General features: G+C 39.8%; 1 protein-coding gene across 1 annotated transcript in view; it reads left to right on the plus strand.

The window, feature by feature from the left end:
* Positions 1-9,587: 9,587 nt before the first annotated feature.
* Positions 9,588-12,716, plus strand: part of XYLB (xylulokinase) — a 175,008-nt gene continuing 171,879 nt past the window's right edge. Inside the window, exons 1-2 of the mRNA XM_063450817.1 lie at positions 9,588-9,873; positions 12,435-12,517. Of these exons, the coding sequence (XP_063306887.1) occupies positions 9,826-9,873; positions 12,435-12,517 (131 nt within the window). The 5' untranslated portion in view covers positions 9,588-9,825. The remainder of the gene's footprint in view (positions 9,874-12,434; positions 12,518-12,716) is intronic.

A 12,716-nucleotide genomic window follows, 5' to 3' on the forward strand; every position in this document is an offset into this window, starting at 1 on the left:
CGGAGTTAGATCCAAACAGGAAGACAGTTAAATGTGTGCAGGAATTGCCCTCATCGCCCCAACATTATATGGAGTCAAACTATTTTAGAACGGCTTGGCTTTTTACATGGGGTGCACTAGGCCCTGCTCCCTGCCTCCATTACCTCAATCATGGAGCCAGAAGCTGTCTATCTGAGCTAAACCCTGCAGTGCAGGACAAAGCTCATTGGCTGAGATCAATCAGCTGTTTAGGAGCTTCCGTTTTTTCTGGCTGAGGTAGTGGAGGCAGGGCGCTGTGCCTGACTGAACCCAGCTAAGAAATCAAACCATTCTAAAATAGTTTGACTACTTACAAAGGAGGGGTTGTCAGGCCCCTCCTGTTCCCATAACCTCTACAGCGTGCTCTAGTGGTTATGGTGCTTGGAGTGTATAATATTACACTATAACACTATGAAATATTTCCATAGTAGAGACTTGCAATTCCATTTTCATATTGCTGTTTAGTCAATACACCCCATAGTATCTTGTTCTCACATTCTCCTCTACCTTTGTATCTTTTTTATAGACCTGGCAAAAGAAAGTGTTTTCCCATTATAAGAACACTCCAAATACTTAAAGCACTTGAGCTCACTGATGTGTGTTTTTTATATGTGAAGTGTGCCCTATTTTTAAAGTTTATTAAAGTGCTAATTTTAATAGAAATTGGCACTTTTATAAATGAAAGCGGCAGTGCCACTGTCTAGGTTTGCAGAATTTGCAGGAGACCCCCGATTGTGACATTGCTGCTGGGGGTGGGCAAGGAGAGGTGAGTTCTATTTACCTTTTACTGTCAGTCGCATGTGCCACCATCTTCCTCCGGCGGGTCTCTTCAGTCACCAGGAACTGATGTCACTATTGTACTGTCGCGCATGTTCAAGAGTACAGCATTCAGGTCTATGTACAGAGATTATTCCCTGTAGCCATCACTAATGATGGCTATCGGCATGGACACGTAGCTCTGCTCAGTGTCTGAGAAAGTCAAGTGTAGACAAATTACATAAGACAAAGTAATCCCTACTGTGTCATATGTTTTTGCTTAGAAATACCTGTAGTTAATTTTTTTAAAAAAAGAAAGACAGAGTGAGAAAGAGGAAGACAAGAGGTAACGATTTGTAAAACGTAAGAATGGTGTGAAAGTGCCGCTTTAAAGGACCACTCTAGTGCCAGGAAAACATACTCGTTTTCCTGGCACTAGAGTGCCCTGAGGGTGCCCCCACCCTCAGGGACCCCCTCCCGCCCGGCTCTGGAAAGGGGAAAGGGGTTAAATCTTACCTTTTTCCAGCGCTGGGCGGAGAGCTCTCCTCCTCCGATCCGCCTCTTCTCCTCCCTGTCGGCTGAATGCGCACGCGCGGCAAGAGCTGCGCGCGCATTCAGCCGGTCACATAGGAAAGCATTCATAATGCTTTCCTATGGACGCTGGCGTGCTCTCACTGTGAAAATCACAGTGAGAAGCACGCAAGCGCCTCTAGCGGCTGTCAATGAGACAGCCACTAGAGGACATAGGGGGAAGGCTTAACCCATTCATAAACATAGCAGTTTCTCTGAAACTGCTATGTTTATGAAAAAATGGGTTAACCCTAGAAGGACCTGGCACCCAGATCACCTCATTAAGCTGAAGTGGTCTGGGTGCCTAGAGTGGTCCTTTAACCTTGTTACACCCTCCTGGCTGTCAATCAGGCAAGCCGTCCTGTTACTTCCTGGTTGTTTAGCTCAGTAAAGCTAAACTCAATAGGCAGCAATTTCCCAGATAATCTACCTTGCAAAGACTTCTAATTGAACTGTAATACAACTGAATGAAAGTCTGTGTTGGGGAAAAAGAGGAGGGCTTGCAGTAGCTACATTTACTCATCTTAAACACTTACTTCTCACTTTACTAGTTGACTCTGTAAAACAGGGGTGCCCTAGAGGTAGATCCCCAGCTGTTGTAGAACTACAACGACCTTGATGCTTTGCATGCCTTTAGAATGCATTTAGAAAGATATTATGGAAGCTGTAGTTTTAAAACATCCGGGGATCTCCCTTTGGGCACCCCTGCTGTAAAAGTTAGATACAAGTTTTTCTTCTAAAATTTTACATCCTTTTAATTTACATGAGCTGATTGGCTGCTTGGACCAACTTAGCTTATCTCCCTGCAATGCTGTATGCGATGTACATGTTTGCAAACGCCACCATGGGAAGGAATGCCTAAGCACACATGTTCTTGTACGGGGAGTAGATTTCCGAGTGTTCCCAAACCATCGTGGAGAGGTGATTTTGCCCTGAAGGCAAAAGAAAAGTCAAAGCAATTGTGTTTTTATTTACACGTGCCGCATTATTCACTCAGTAAATGCTTCAATAAATATTTACCGTGGTAAGGGAACAAAGCACTATCCCAAAAAGTGAAAAAAATTATACCAAGTGCTGTACTCTATATGTTGATGTCGTGTCTGTATATTGAACATTCCATTTGTGTTCTTCTGATATCAACCTCCCACATAGTAATATGTATGCAGACACTAATCAATATTTTCCCATAGCATTTAGGTTATTCCGTAACTAGCTCCTTCACTGAAGCCAACTGTTTCCAATAACGATCATGTCATTTAATGCATTATCTCTTGTGCACGCACCCACCGATTCTGTGTTGATGCGTTACCTAATGCCAGAGTTGGATAACCTTGAAACTATATACCCAAAGTAAATACTTCTATTTACTAATGTGTGGCATATACTATGTTCCTAGGCCTTGTACATGTGAATGAAAAATAACAAATGATCAAACATTTTGAAGTAAAATCAATGAAAGCTACAGGAGACAAAAAAAGCTAAAAAAAAAAAAAAAAAATGTAAAGTAGAAGCAGCACCAAATAAAAACAAAAATCAAATCAAATAAATCAAATAAAAGTAAATATGGCTAATTTAATAGTAGACAGAAATGTATAACAACAACAAAACATATAAAATACTGACTATTTGATTATAAAATGTATTGCTTTTAATAGAAGCCCACTCCTCAGTTACATGTAATAACAAATAGATACAAATATAGTGTAATATTGTATAAGAAGATCAAACTGCTAAGAAATACGGGAAACAAATATACTCACATTTTAAAGAGCTACTCACAGCTCTCTTTACAAGGCAGGTAATTATTTCTTGAAAAAAAACTAAACACAACCGCTATAACATAAAAATACAAAGAAAGCACATCATAGTGCAGTATATCAAATAATAAAATGAGGACAGAGCTTCTAATAGGAACTCTCACTATATAGAGAGCCAGTCATAAGTCGGCTCTAACCTATGCTTCCAGTTAGGGCCCAATTTTAAATGCTGGTGCTTGCTTACAAGTCCCTACATAATGCTGCTCCAACCTACCTATCCTCCCTAATACACAAGTATGTCCCGTCGAGGCCCCTACGCTCTGGCAAAGACCTCTGTCCGTACGCCCACCTCTCATGCTCGCCTCCAAGATTTCTCCAGGGCTGCACCTCTTCTGTGGAACTCCCTTCCCTTCTCTGTAAGACTTTCACCCAGTCTCCACTTATTCAAAAAATCATTGAAAACTGACTTCTTCAAGTAAGCATATCAATTAAACTATTAGCAGGTTTTTATCCCCCACCCCTCATGACTACTCTCCTGCAACTGCCAAAATTACCTACTGAGCCCTCAGTGAATACTTTTGTACCCCTACTTTTACCCTTTGTATCACTATACCCCACTCCCGCTAGAATGTAAGCTCATTGAGCAGGGCCCTCCACCTCTCTGTTCCTGTACATCCAGTTGTCTGGTTACAATTACATGTCTGTTAGTCCACCCTTTGTACAGTGCTACGGAATCTGATGGCGCTATATAAATAATAAAATAATAATAATAATGCAAGCACCAGGATTCACTATCTTGAAAAGAGATAGCGAGGAACCAAAAAATAAAAGAAAGTATAATTTACCAGTTGTAGCACAACGCGTTTCGACCAATCACTGGTCTTCTTCAGATACTTAATGTCCAGCTCCTGGCTGTCCTGTTATATTCTGAGGTTTATTAACAGTGGGGCAATCATTTTTAACAGGTTTTAACCTCAAGTTATCTCAGTAAGGAAACAAGGTAAACATTTTTAACACATTTTATTGATGGAAATAAGGTGTTTTATTTATTTTTATTAATTTGTTTTATTGTGGCATGTGTAACGCCTGCAGAAACACTGTGTTCAGTTTATTCATTTTGGAGGTGACTAGACTTGAGTGAATTTAACTGTACTAGGTTGTGTATTCATTATCTCCTAAAACACCCTTAATTGTTTTTTTTTGGAGTTAGTAATTATTATTTATTACTGAGAATAAAAAAATTACACATCATAGAGATTTGTTTAATTTAGCTTAATGAATACATACATAAGATAATTTAACGACTTTTAGTTCATCTCCTGACTTGCCTTCGATCTGTGGGGATAGCCATCGTTAGTCCTTTTTCGTGGAACGAAGTCGATATGGAATTCTGAAACCATTCTCTTGCTTAAATTAGCTCTTAATTAATTGTACAGTTTTTGGTTGAATAGACTGTGTCTCGAACAAAGAAGACATATACACCTAAAGAAAATCAAGGGTAAGCTATACAATATAGATACACTGAAAAGAAGTGATTGATTTTATATATGCATTAAAAAGTAATACAAACTAAGGTTACAATACATGTAATCATTTATAACAGGGGTCCTCAAACTGTGGCCCTCCAGATGTTGCTGAACTACAAGTCCCATGATTCTTTGAATTACATAGATAGCGAGAGAATCATGGGAGTTGTAGTTCAGCAACATCTGGGGGGCCGGAGTTTGAGGACCCCTGATTTATAACAAAACTTAAATAATGATGGCAGTGTTTCTTTAACAATGAGTTAGGGATTTCCGGTGCCTGGGACGATGAGAAGACAGGGTCCCTACAATTTCTGAGGAAAAGATGAATTGTGCACTCCTGTACTATACACTGGTGATGTGTTATTTGACTATTTTGGTTGTTCACTCCCAATTTAGCACTGAAGGTATATTCTCAGCCAGCTTTATTAGGCTGAGCAATCGATTTGCTGGACTGAACCTGTGTGACAATTTAATTAGTTCCATGTTAGGCATGCTTTTAAATCCCTTTTTTTTTCCAATTTGCAGAATTATTGTAGCAAGACTATAATCCTTCTCTAAGCTCTTTAATTATATGTCTAAATAATCCTGGATAGCTGAATTCTGGGCAGCTACTTAAATATGTTCCATAGAGAAATAATTTAATTTATTTCCTTTTCACTTGAAAATATTCTGGGATATATTTTGTTCCCCAACAACAGACTAGTTTGGGGTGACCAGACTTTTACTTTGTCCTGTAGCACCGATTAGCACATCAATGATTGTAGTTTGACCCTGCAGCATGTGTTGGGGTGTTTTATAATAAAACAAGTGTCTTCATTTGGCACTTCGGTTTACGTGAATGATGAGTCTGATGCAGAGCTGGATTATGACCACCCAGGGCCCGAGGTAGGGAGCCAGAGTGTGGTCCACTCCTAGAGCCCTGGTTTCTGCGAGTGCTGTGTGTATGTGGTGACTGAGTGTTATGTGGCTAAGTGTTGTGTGTGTAGAAGAGGCTGAGAGCTGTATGTGGGGTGGGGGTGGTGGGGTGGTTGAGTGTGCCTTTGTGTGCAGGTTCAGTTTTGTGTATGTGTAGGGAAGTTTGAGTGTGGCCAAGTGTTGTGTGTGTGTGTAGTATCTGAGTGTGCGTTTTGCCCCCCCCCCCCTCCTGCTTACTTGTCCCTGTTGGCCTGGTGGAAGGTGAGCTGGATCCCTCATGGTGTGAGTATTATGATCATCCTGGGTCCAGCACCCAGTTAATGACTCAGAGTGCCAGGGGACTAGAAGGATGCTGTTAAAATGGTCTGCGCCACAACTCTCCCTCAAGGAACTAAGGTGGCACAGGACAGAGCAGGAATCTGTTGATCTCCCTGTTAGCTCAAAAAGGGCCCCTCAAAGCCAAAGTTAAAGCTCTGGCACAAGTGGCTGTCAAACAAGTAATCTGGTTCTGATTCGATAATCAGAATGTTATGCTCCCATAGTACATATTTATCCGGTATAATGACTTTTTGGCATGATTCACCCTCTCTGACCTGACCTCATTCCAGGGTGTCAGTCACTAGAACCAAAGGTAGACAAGTCAACAGTGAACAAGAGAGATCTGTGTCTCTGCAGTCATATGCTCTACTACTGAGCTGTACCCCCATCATGGCCACCTGATGGACCCCCCGGTGGGCGCCTGTCTGCCGCTCAGACGAGGCGAGGGAGCTGTGTACTCTCTGCTCTGCTCCCTCGCACGTCATTTGCTGATGCCGGGAGCCATAATATGACGTAATATTCTGTCTCCCAGCATCAGTAGACAGCCCGTGCGGTGCAAGGGAGCAGAGCAGAAAGAACACAGCTCCCTCGCCGAGTCTGACAGGGAGACAGCCTTCCACTGCACTGAAGCCCCACTGGATCCCAGGGACAGGTCCACACCAGCTCTCCAGGTAGGGAGGCTGGGTGGACATTTTACATTTTTTAAAAATAATAATAATTTGTTTCTGTGAGTCTTTGTGTGTGTGTGTGTCTGTGAGTGTGTGTGTGTCTATGAGTGTGTGTGTGTCTGTGTGTTTGTGTCTTTGTGAGTGTATGTGTGTGTCTGTGAGTGTATGTGTGTGTCTGAGTGCGTGTGTGCACCTGTCAGTGTGTGTGTGCACGTGTTTATATATGCATACAAGTGTATATTATTTTTTGGGGGGGGAAGGAGGTGGATCTTGGGTGAGTTCTCACACTTTATTCCCCAGTAATTTAGGTGACTATAGTGTTCCTTTAATAAAGCAGTTATTGTGTGTAGATCATGCCCCTGCAATCTCATTACTCAATTATCTGCCATCTAGGAGTTAAATCACTTTGTTTATGTAGCCCTTGTCACACCTCCCTGCATGTGACTTACACAGCCTTTCTAAACACTTCCTGTTTAGAGTCATCTGATGTTAAACTTACTATATTGCACATTCTGTTTAATTCAGAATTTCTTATCTCCTGCACTGTTAATAGCCTTCTAGACCATGCAGGAGCTTCCTGTGTGGGATTAAAGTAAAAATTTCAGAACATGAGATAAAAATGTCCAAAGCAAGTAACATCTGAATGAAAATTAAATCATTTTGTTTTCATGCAGGCTGTGTCAGTCACACCCGGGGGAGGTGTGGCTTAGGCTGTATGCAATAAACAAAATTGATTTAACTCCTAAATGGCAATGGATTGCGCAATGAAACTTCAGAGGCACAATTTATACACAAAAACCGCTTCATTATACTAACTTGTAAGAGCACTTAAAAAGTGTTTAAAAGTATGTAAACTTATAACTATAAGGATACTGATCCAATATAGTTAAAAATACAATACTTTATAAAAAAAGATGAAAAGAATATATAATATAAGACTAATGCACTCAGTTTTTCCAGTTACGAAACACAGAAGGAGTACATAGTTACAATACGTATCTAGTACAAAGTTATTCTGTGGCACTTTGAAGATAGATACAGAAAAATCCTGGGACTCAGATCTGATAATTGTTCTCGGCGTCCCGAGTGGTTTTCCATCGGTCTGAGTCCCAGGATTTTTCTGTATCTATCTTCAACGTGCAACAGAATAACTTTGTACTAGATACGTATTGCAACTATGTACCCTTTCTGTGTATCGTAACTGGAAAGACTGAGTGCATTAGTCTTCTATTAAATATTCTTTTCATCTTTTTAAAATAAAGTATTGTATTTTTAACTATATTGGATCAGTATCTTTATAGTTATACGTTTACATACGTTAGAACACTTTTTAAGTGCTCTTACAAGTCTGCATATCGGTGAAAGAATGTGCCTTATAGCTGTGACCATATAAGGCTGGATTTAAGGATCATTATACTATATAAGAGAAATTTCATTCCATATTTTTATATTTTATTTTAATTTTTAATTTTTTTCTTACTCATAGATTTTTATTTTATGATATACCACATATTGTGCTATTCATGAGACAGTCATCAAATGACTGGAAGAGAGTATTTCTAATCTTTTATATTCCTAATTATAGGTTAATAGGTTCCATATTCCTCTCTACCCACCTAATGTTACTGCATTAAGTACTAAACTGTCTCCCTATTTTTTCTACCTTTGCTCCACTTAACTCCTATTTTTGCTCCATCATACTAACGTTGGTTTGGTGACTGTAGTGTCCCTTTAAGAATAAACTCTGACTCCATACACTGGTTTGTTCACTAAACTCCAAATTGTAGTAAACTGAAAGCCCAAATGGCAATATTGAGACTGAAATAGCTGCGCTGAGATTATAGGTGATTTGGTGGACCGCTATTTTTACCTTATTTTTACCATTTGTGATTTGTTACAATTTAGAGTTTAGTGAATAATCTTGAGAGACAGACATTAAGAAGTGCAAAGTAGGAACTCTGACTCCCATCAGGCTGAGCCACTGGACCCCAGCGAAAGTCACCCTCCTGCACATAAAAGGTAGGAAACAGGAGGGTGACTAAAACATTTTGTATGTGTCTGTATATGTGTGTTTGTATGTATGTGTGTGAGTTTATGTATGTGTGTCTGTATGACTTTTTTTCAGTATGTGTGTATGTCTGTATGTATGTGTCTGTGTGTCTGTGTGTGTATGTCTGTATGTATGTATCTGTGTCTGTATGTATGTATATGTATGTATGTGTATGTATGTATGTATGTGTTTGTATGTATGTGTGTGTGTGTTCCTCTGTATATGTGTGTGTCTGAATGTGTATCTGTTTGCATGTGTGTGGGGGGGAAGGGGGAACATATGGAAGGGGAGCGGTAGACGTATGGGAGGAGTGTGGCGGTGGGGTAGGCATATGGGAGGGGGGGCAGGGCAATTTTCGCATGGGGGCCCTGTGGTTTCCAGTTACGCCTAATAATGACAAATTATTATAAAATGGTAGATTATTAATCAAATTAATCAATTAATCAAAATAAGTTGCAAATAGTCATAATAGTCATTACGTGTAACTTAAAACATGATGTTCATTTTAAAGTAGCCCTATTAAAATGTACAGGAAGAGTACTCTATGTAGGATCCTGCGAGACTATGGGTGTTCAGCAGGCTATAGATTTTCCTGCTTATGCGCTATGATGTCATAGGCAACTAGTGCCCTCCAAACAAGAAATGTCCCATCAGTCTCATTACGCAAGAAATGTATTAAAATACATAAATAAATACATAAAATGCATAAAACAAAGTGAGGGAATAAAAATAAAATAAATAAATATACACAACTATGGAGAAAAAAAATCAAATAACACATACAAATGGATTATGCAAAATAAATCACTATTATGGCCGTCATAGGAGCTTTTTTTTGTTCCTTTAACAAATTGATTTCTTTAAAAAAAAAATGTAATGGCATTTGATTGGAGTATTTGCCAATACAGACAGAATAAGAACTGGTGTCTGCAGGAACCATGTTTTCAAAGCCTTGTACACAGAGGGAGTCATATGTCAGGCACAGAACCCGGAATGAAGCCATGTGACACTACAGGAAGCATGTGGAAGAGGATGGGGATAGGTTTATCTGTGTGTATTGTCAGAGCACAGCTTCCTCCATCCCTGATACACTGTGTCTCCCATGTATACTGTAACACAGAGGGCAGCTGAGCTGGTTACTCATTGATCAGTGAGCCAGCAGAGGACAGCAGCAGCCCCAGCCCAGGGTCAGACTCACACAGCACCTGGGGAGAGCTGACTGTCTGGCTGCTGGGATCCTGTGCCCCATGGCCTCTGCTGATTATTACCTGGGCTTTGACTTCAGCACCCAGCAGGTATGCCTGGTAGGCACTAAGCTCTGCCCTTTCTCTTAATACGTGAAAAATAAATGCATCAAACACACTATGCACACTTACATATAACAATAAAAGCAATATGGACAGGTGAATACATTGCTCTCTAATCATCAGTGGTTTAAAACAGCAAGACAATTAAAAAGCAATAAGGAATGGTGCAGTATAACTGTTTATTTCATACCACCCATGTGACCTTATTTAGCAGGGACAGTCCTGTCACTATTTGTTAAACCAATGTCCCTCTTATTGCAGAAGCTCTCTGATGTTAAATGTCTGATGTATAAACTCATAGACTAAAACTACAAAATACAAAAAAGTATTGTTCCTTTAAACGACGATAGATATGTTCTATAATTATTTTTTGTAAATCAAATGGTTTTGTGCTAAATTGCTTTTCTTGATCTCAGCCAATTCAATGCTTTCCCGTAGGAAAACATTGGGAGGCTAGTGCGCATGTGCGGCAAACGCTGTGCCAATCAGATGGTCTCTGCGGGGATGCTTGAGACAAGTTTCCATTAAGTACAGCACAAGTGCGTCACGAGACACGTTTGAGTTGTGGAAAATGATCTCACATGTGAGTGATTCACCACAGACCTGTGCACATGCTTGGAAACGGTGGGAGGTATGCAAATGTTTAATGATATAATTGCACTAAATCCAATAATGGCTATTCTTCTTAAAGGAACAGTATAGCGTTAGAAATACAGATGTGTTCCTAAAGCTAGTCACCATTTAGGTGCCCTTGCTCTCGCTGAAAGGGTTAGTACTTACCTTTTCTCCCTCACAGCACTAATACCCATTGCCGTCCCCATCTCTCTGGTAGAGGTCAACAAAACAGATGAACTCATACAATCCAATGCTTTCCCAAATGAGGCAAGACACCACGTTGTGCCAATCAGATGGTACATCTGAGGCCATCTGATAGAAAGAGTGCAGTTTTACCCATACTGAGAGTCACTAGAGACAGGTTAACCCTGCGAAGAATACATTGCCGCTCTGCGTGTTATATTTTAGATTATTTCCAAGGACTGTTCATAGGGATATAAATCCTAAAAACTCTTTGCTATTGACCTCCATAGCCCCTTATCGTAGTGTATTCAGTTACATCAAAGCAGAAGTAGTGGTGTTCTTTATACAATGGAAAATCATTTATTTTATTTCTTGGATTTAAAATAATCAGTCTTAAATTTGACTATATCATTGTTTTGTCCAACAACATTTTAAATAGGGATGTGCATGGGCAAAAAATTTGGTTCGGTTCGGCACTTCCGAAATTCGTGACTTTGGCTATTCGTGACTTCCGAAATTCGAGACTTCAGTTAGGTTTGGCATTTCCGAAATTCGAGACTTCGGGAAGTTCGGACTTCGGCAATTCGGGACTTCAGCAATTCGGTTCGATTGTGCACTTTGAAACTAGGCAACTCGCCACTTCGGCAATTCGGACATTTGGAAGCATCTGAATGTCCGAAATTACGAAATTCGGCCGAATTTAGATTTGGACGGAAACCAGTTGCATATGTCTAATTTTAAAATATATCTGTCACAAATAAAGTTTTAAAAATCTAAAACTAAAACCGAAAACACACATTTTATATTCCCATTTTTTGTGTGCGTTGCTTTTTCTGCCTCTGGCTGTCTTCTTGCCTTACTGCAATGCCTTTCTTGTGCTCATTATAACTAGTGCTTCCTTGATGTAGTATAGAGGAAGGTCTTACAGATGCCATGGATCTTTACAGACCAGGGTCCTAGACAACCTATCCTAGATATTATCTGCACTAACCATGTCACACTGTTAAACTTTAAACTGTTTTTGTTTACACTTATGTTGCTTGGCTCTTTGTATCGTTTCTACTATATATATATATATATATATATATATATATATATATAAATTCAATAACTAAAGAATTTTAAAAAATGCAAATCACATAGTGGATTCTATAATGTCACACTATGGGCGTAAAGGAAAGAAAGAAATCACAGTGTAGTTGCAGTTCTTGTGAAGGTCTTGTGAAGTTTAGGGTTTTCCATGGACCTCCTCCCACGGTTCAATTAGCCGATAATCTTACTGTGCTCAGGCAGATACAATGCATCGAAGTTTCCATAAAATATGATGAAGTCATTGGTGCTTTGTTCAGCCGTATTGTCTGTCTGTCCACTGGGTTCAGAGAACGGTCCCCTCAGTAAAAGCACAATGGTTACACCCATTAGTTACCGGTATATTCAGAGGCACAAAACTAATTATACAGTTACGAGCATGCCTTAGAAGACTAGAGATTATATATAGATAATTCAGGGTCTCTTACAAACTAACTAGGACAAGTGATCATGTTCTAAAGCTGAACGGTCTATATGATATATATTTGGTATATACCTGGTACAAGTGTATTGCAAATTGTAGAATTATATTGGTCGAACATGTTTCTGGTCCTTTGATTTGATGACAGCTTTTTAATGCTGTACCCTGGATTAATGTTGTTGGCTCTTTATTCTGTGAATAGAGATAACACGACCATGTGCCATTTATTTCCCCTCTGCAGCTAAAGGTTATTGCTGTTAATGAACACCTACATGTTGTATATGAGGACAATGTTCAGTTTGACAAAGATCTTCCAGAATTTGGGTAAGTGATGTAAAAAATGTAATGGTAATAGGAAAATGTTTATCTTTCTATTAGGTCACTGACTGGACCCACACATACAGAGCATCACTCACACGGGTCCATACATACAGAGCATCACTCACACGGGTCCATACATACAGAGCATCACTCACACGGGTCCATACATACAGAGCATCACTCAGTGAGTGGACTCACACAT

The sequence above is a fragment of the Pelobates fuscus genome, chromosome 4, assembly GCF_036172605.1.
Source record: "Pelobates fuscus isolate aPelFus1 chromosome 4, aPelFus1.pri, whole genome shotgun sequence".
Taxonomy (NCBI): Eukaryota; Metazoa; Chordata; class Amphibia; order Anura; family Pelobatidae; genus Pelobates; species Pelobates fuscus.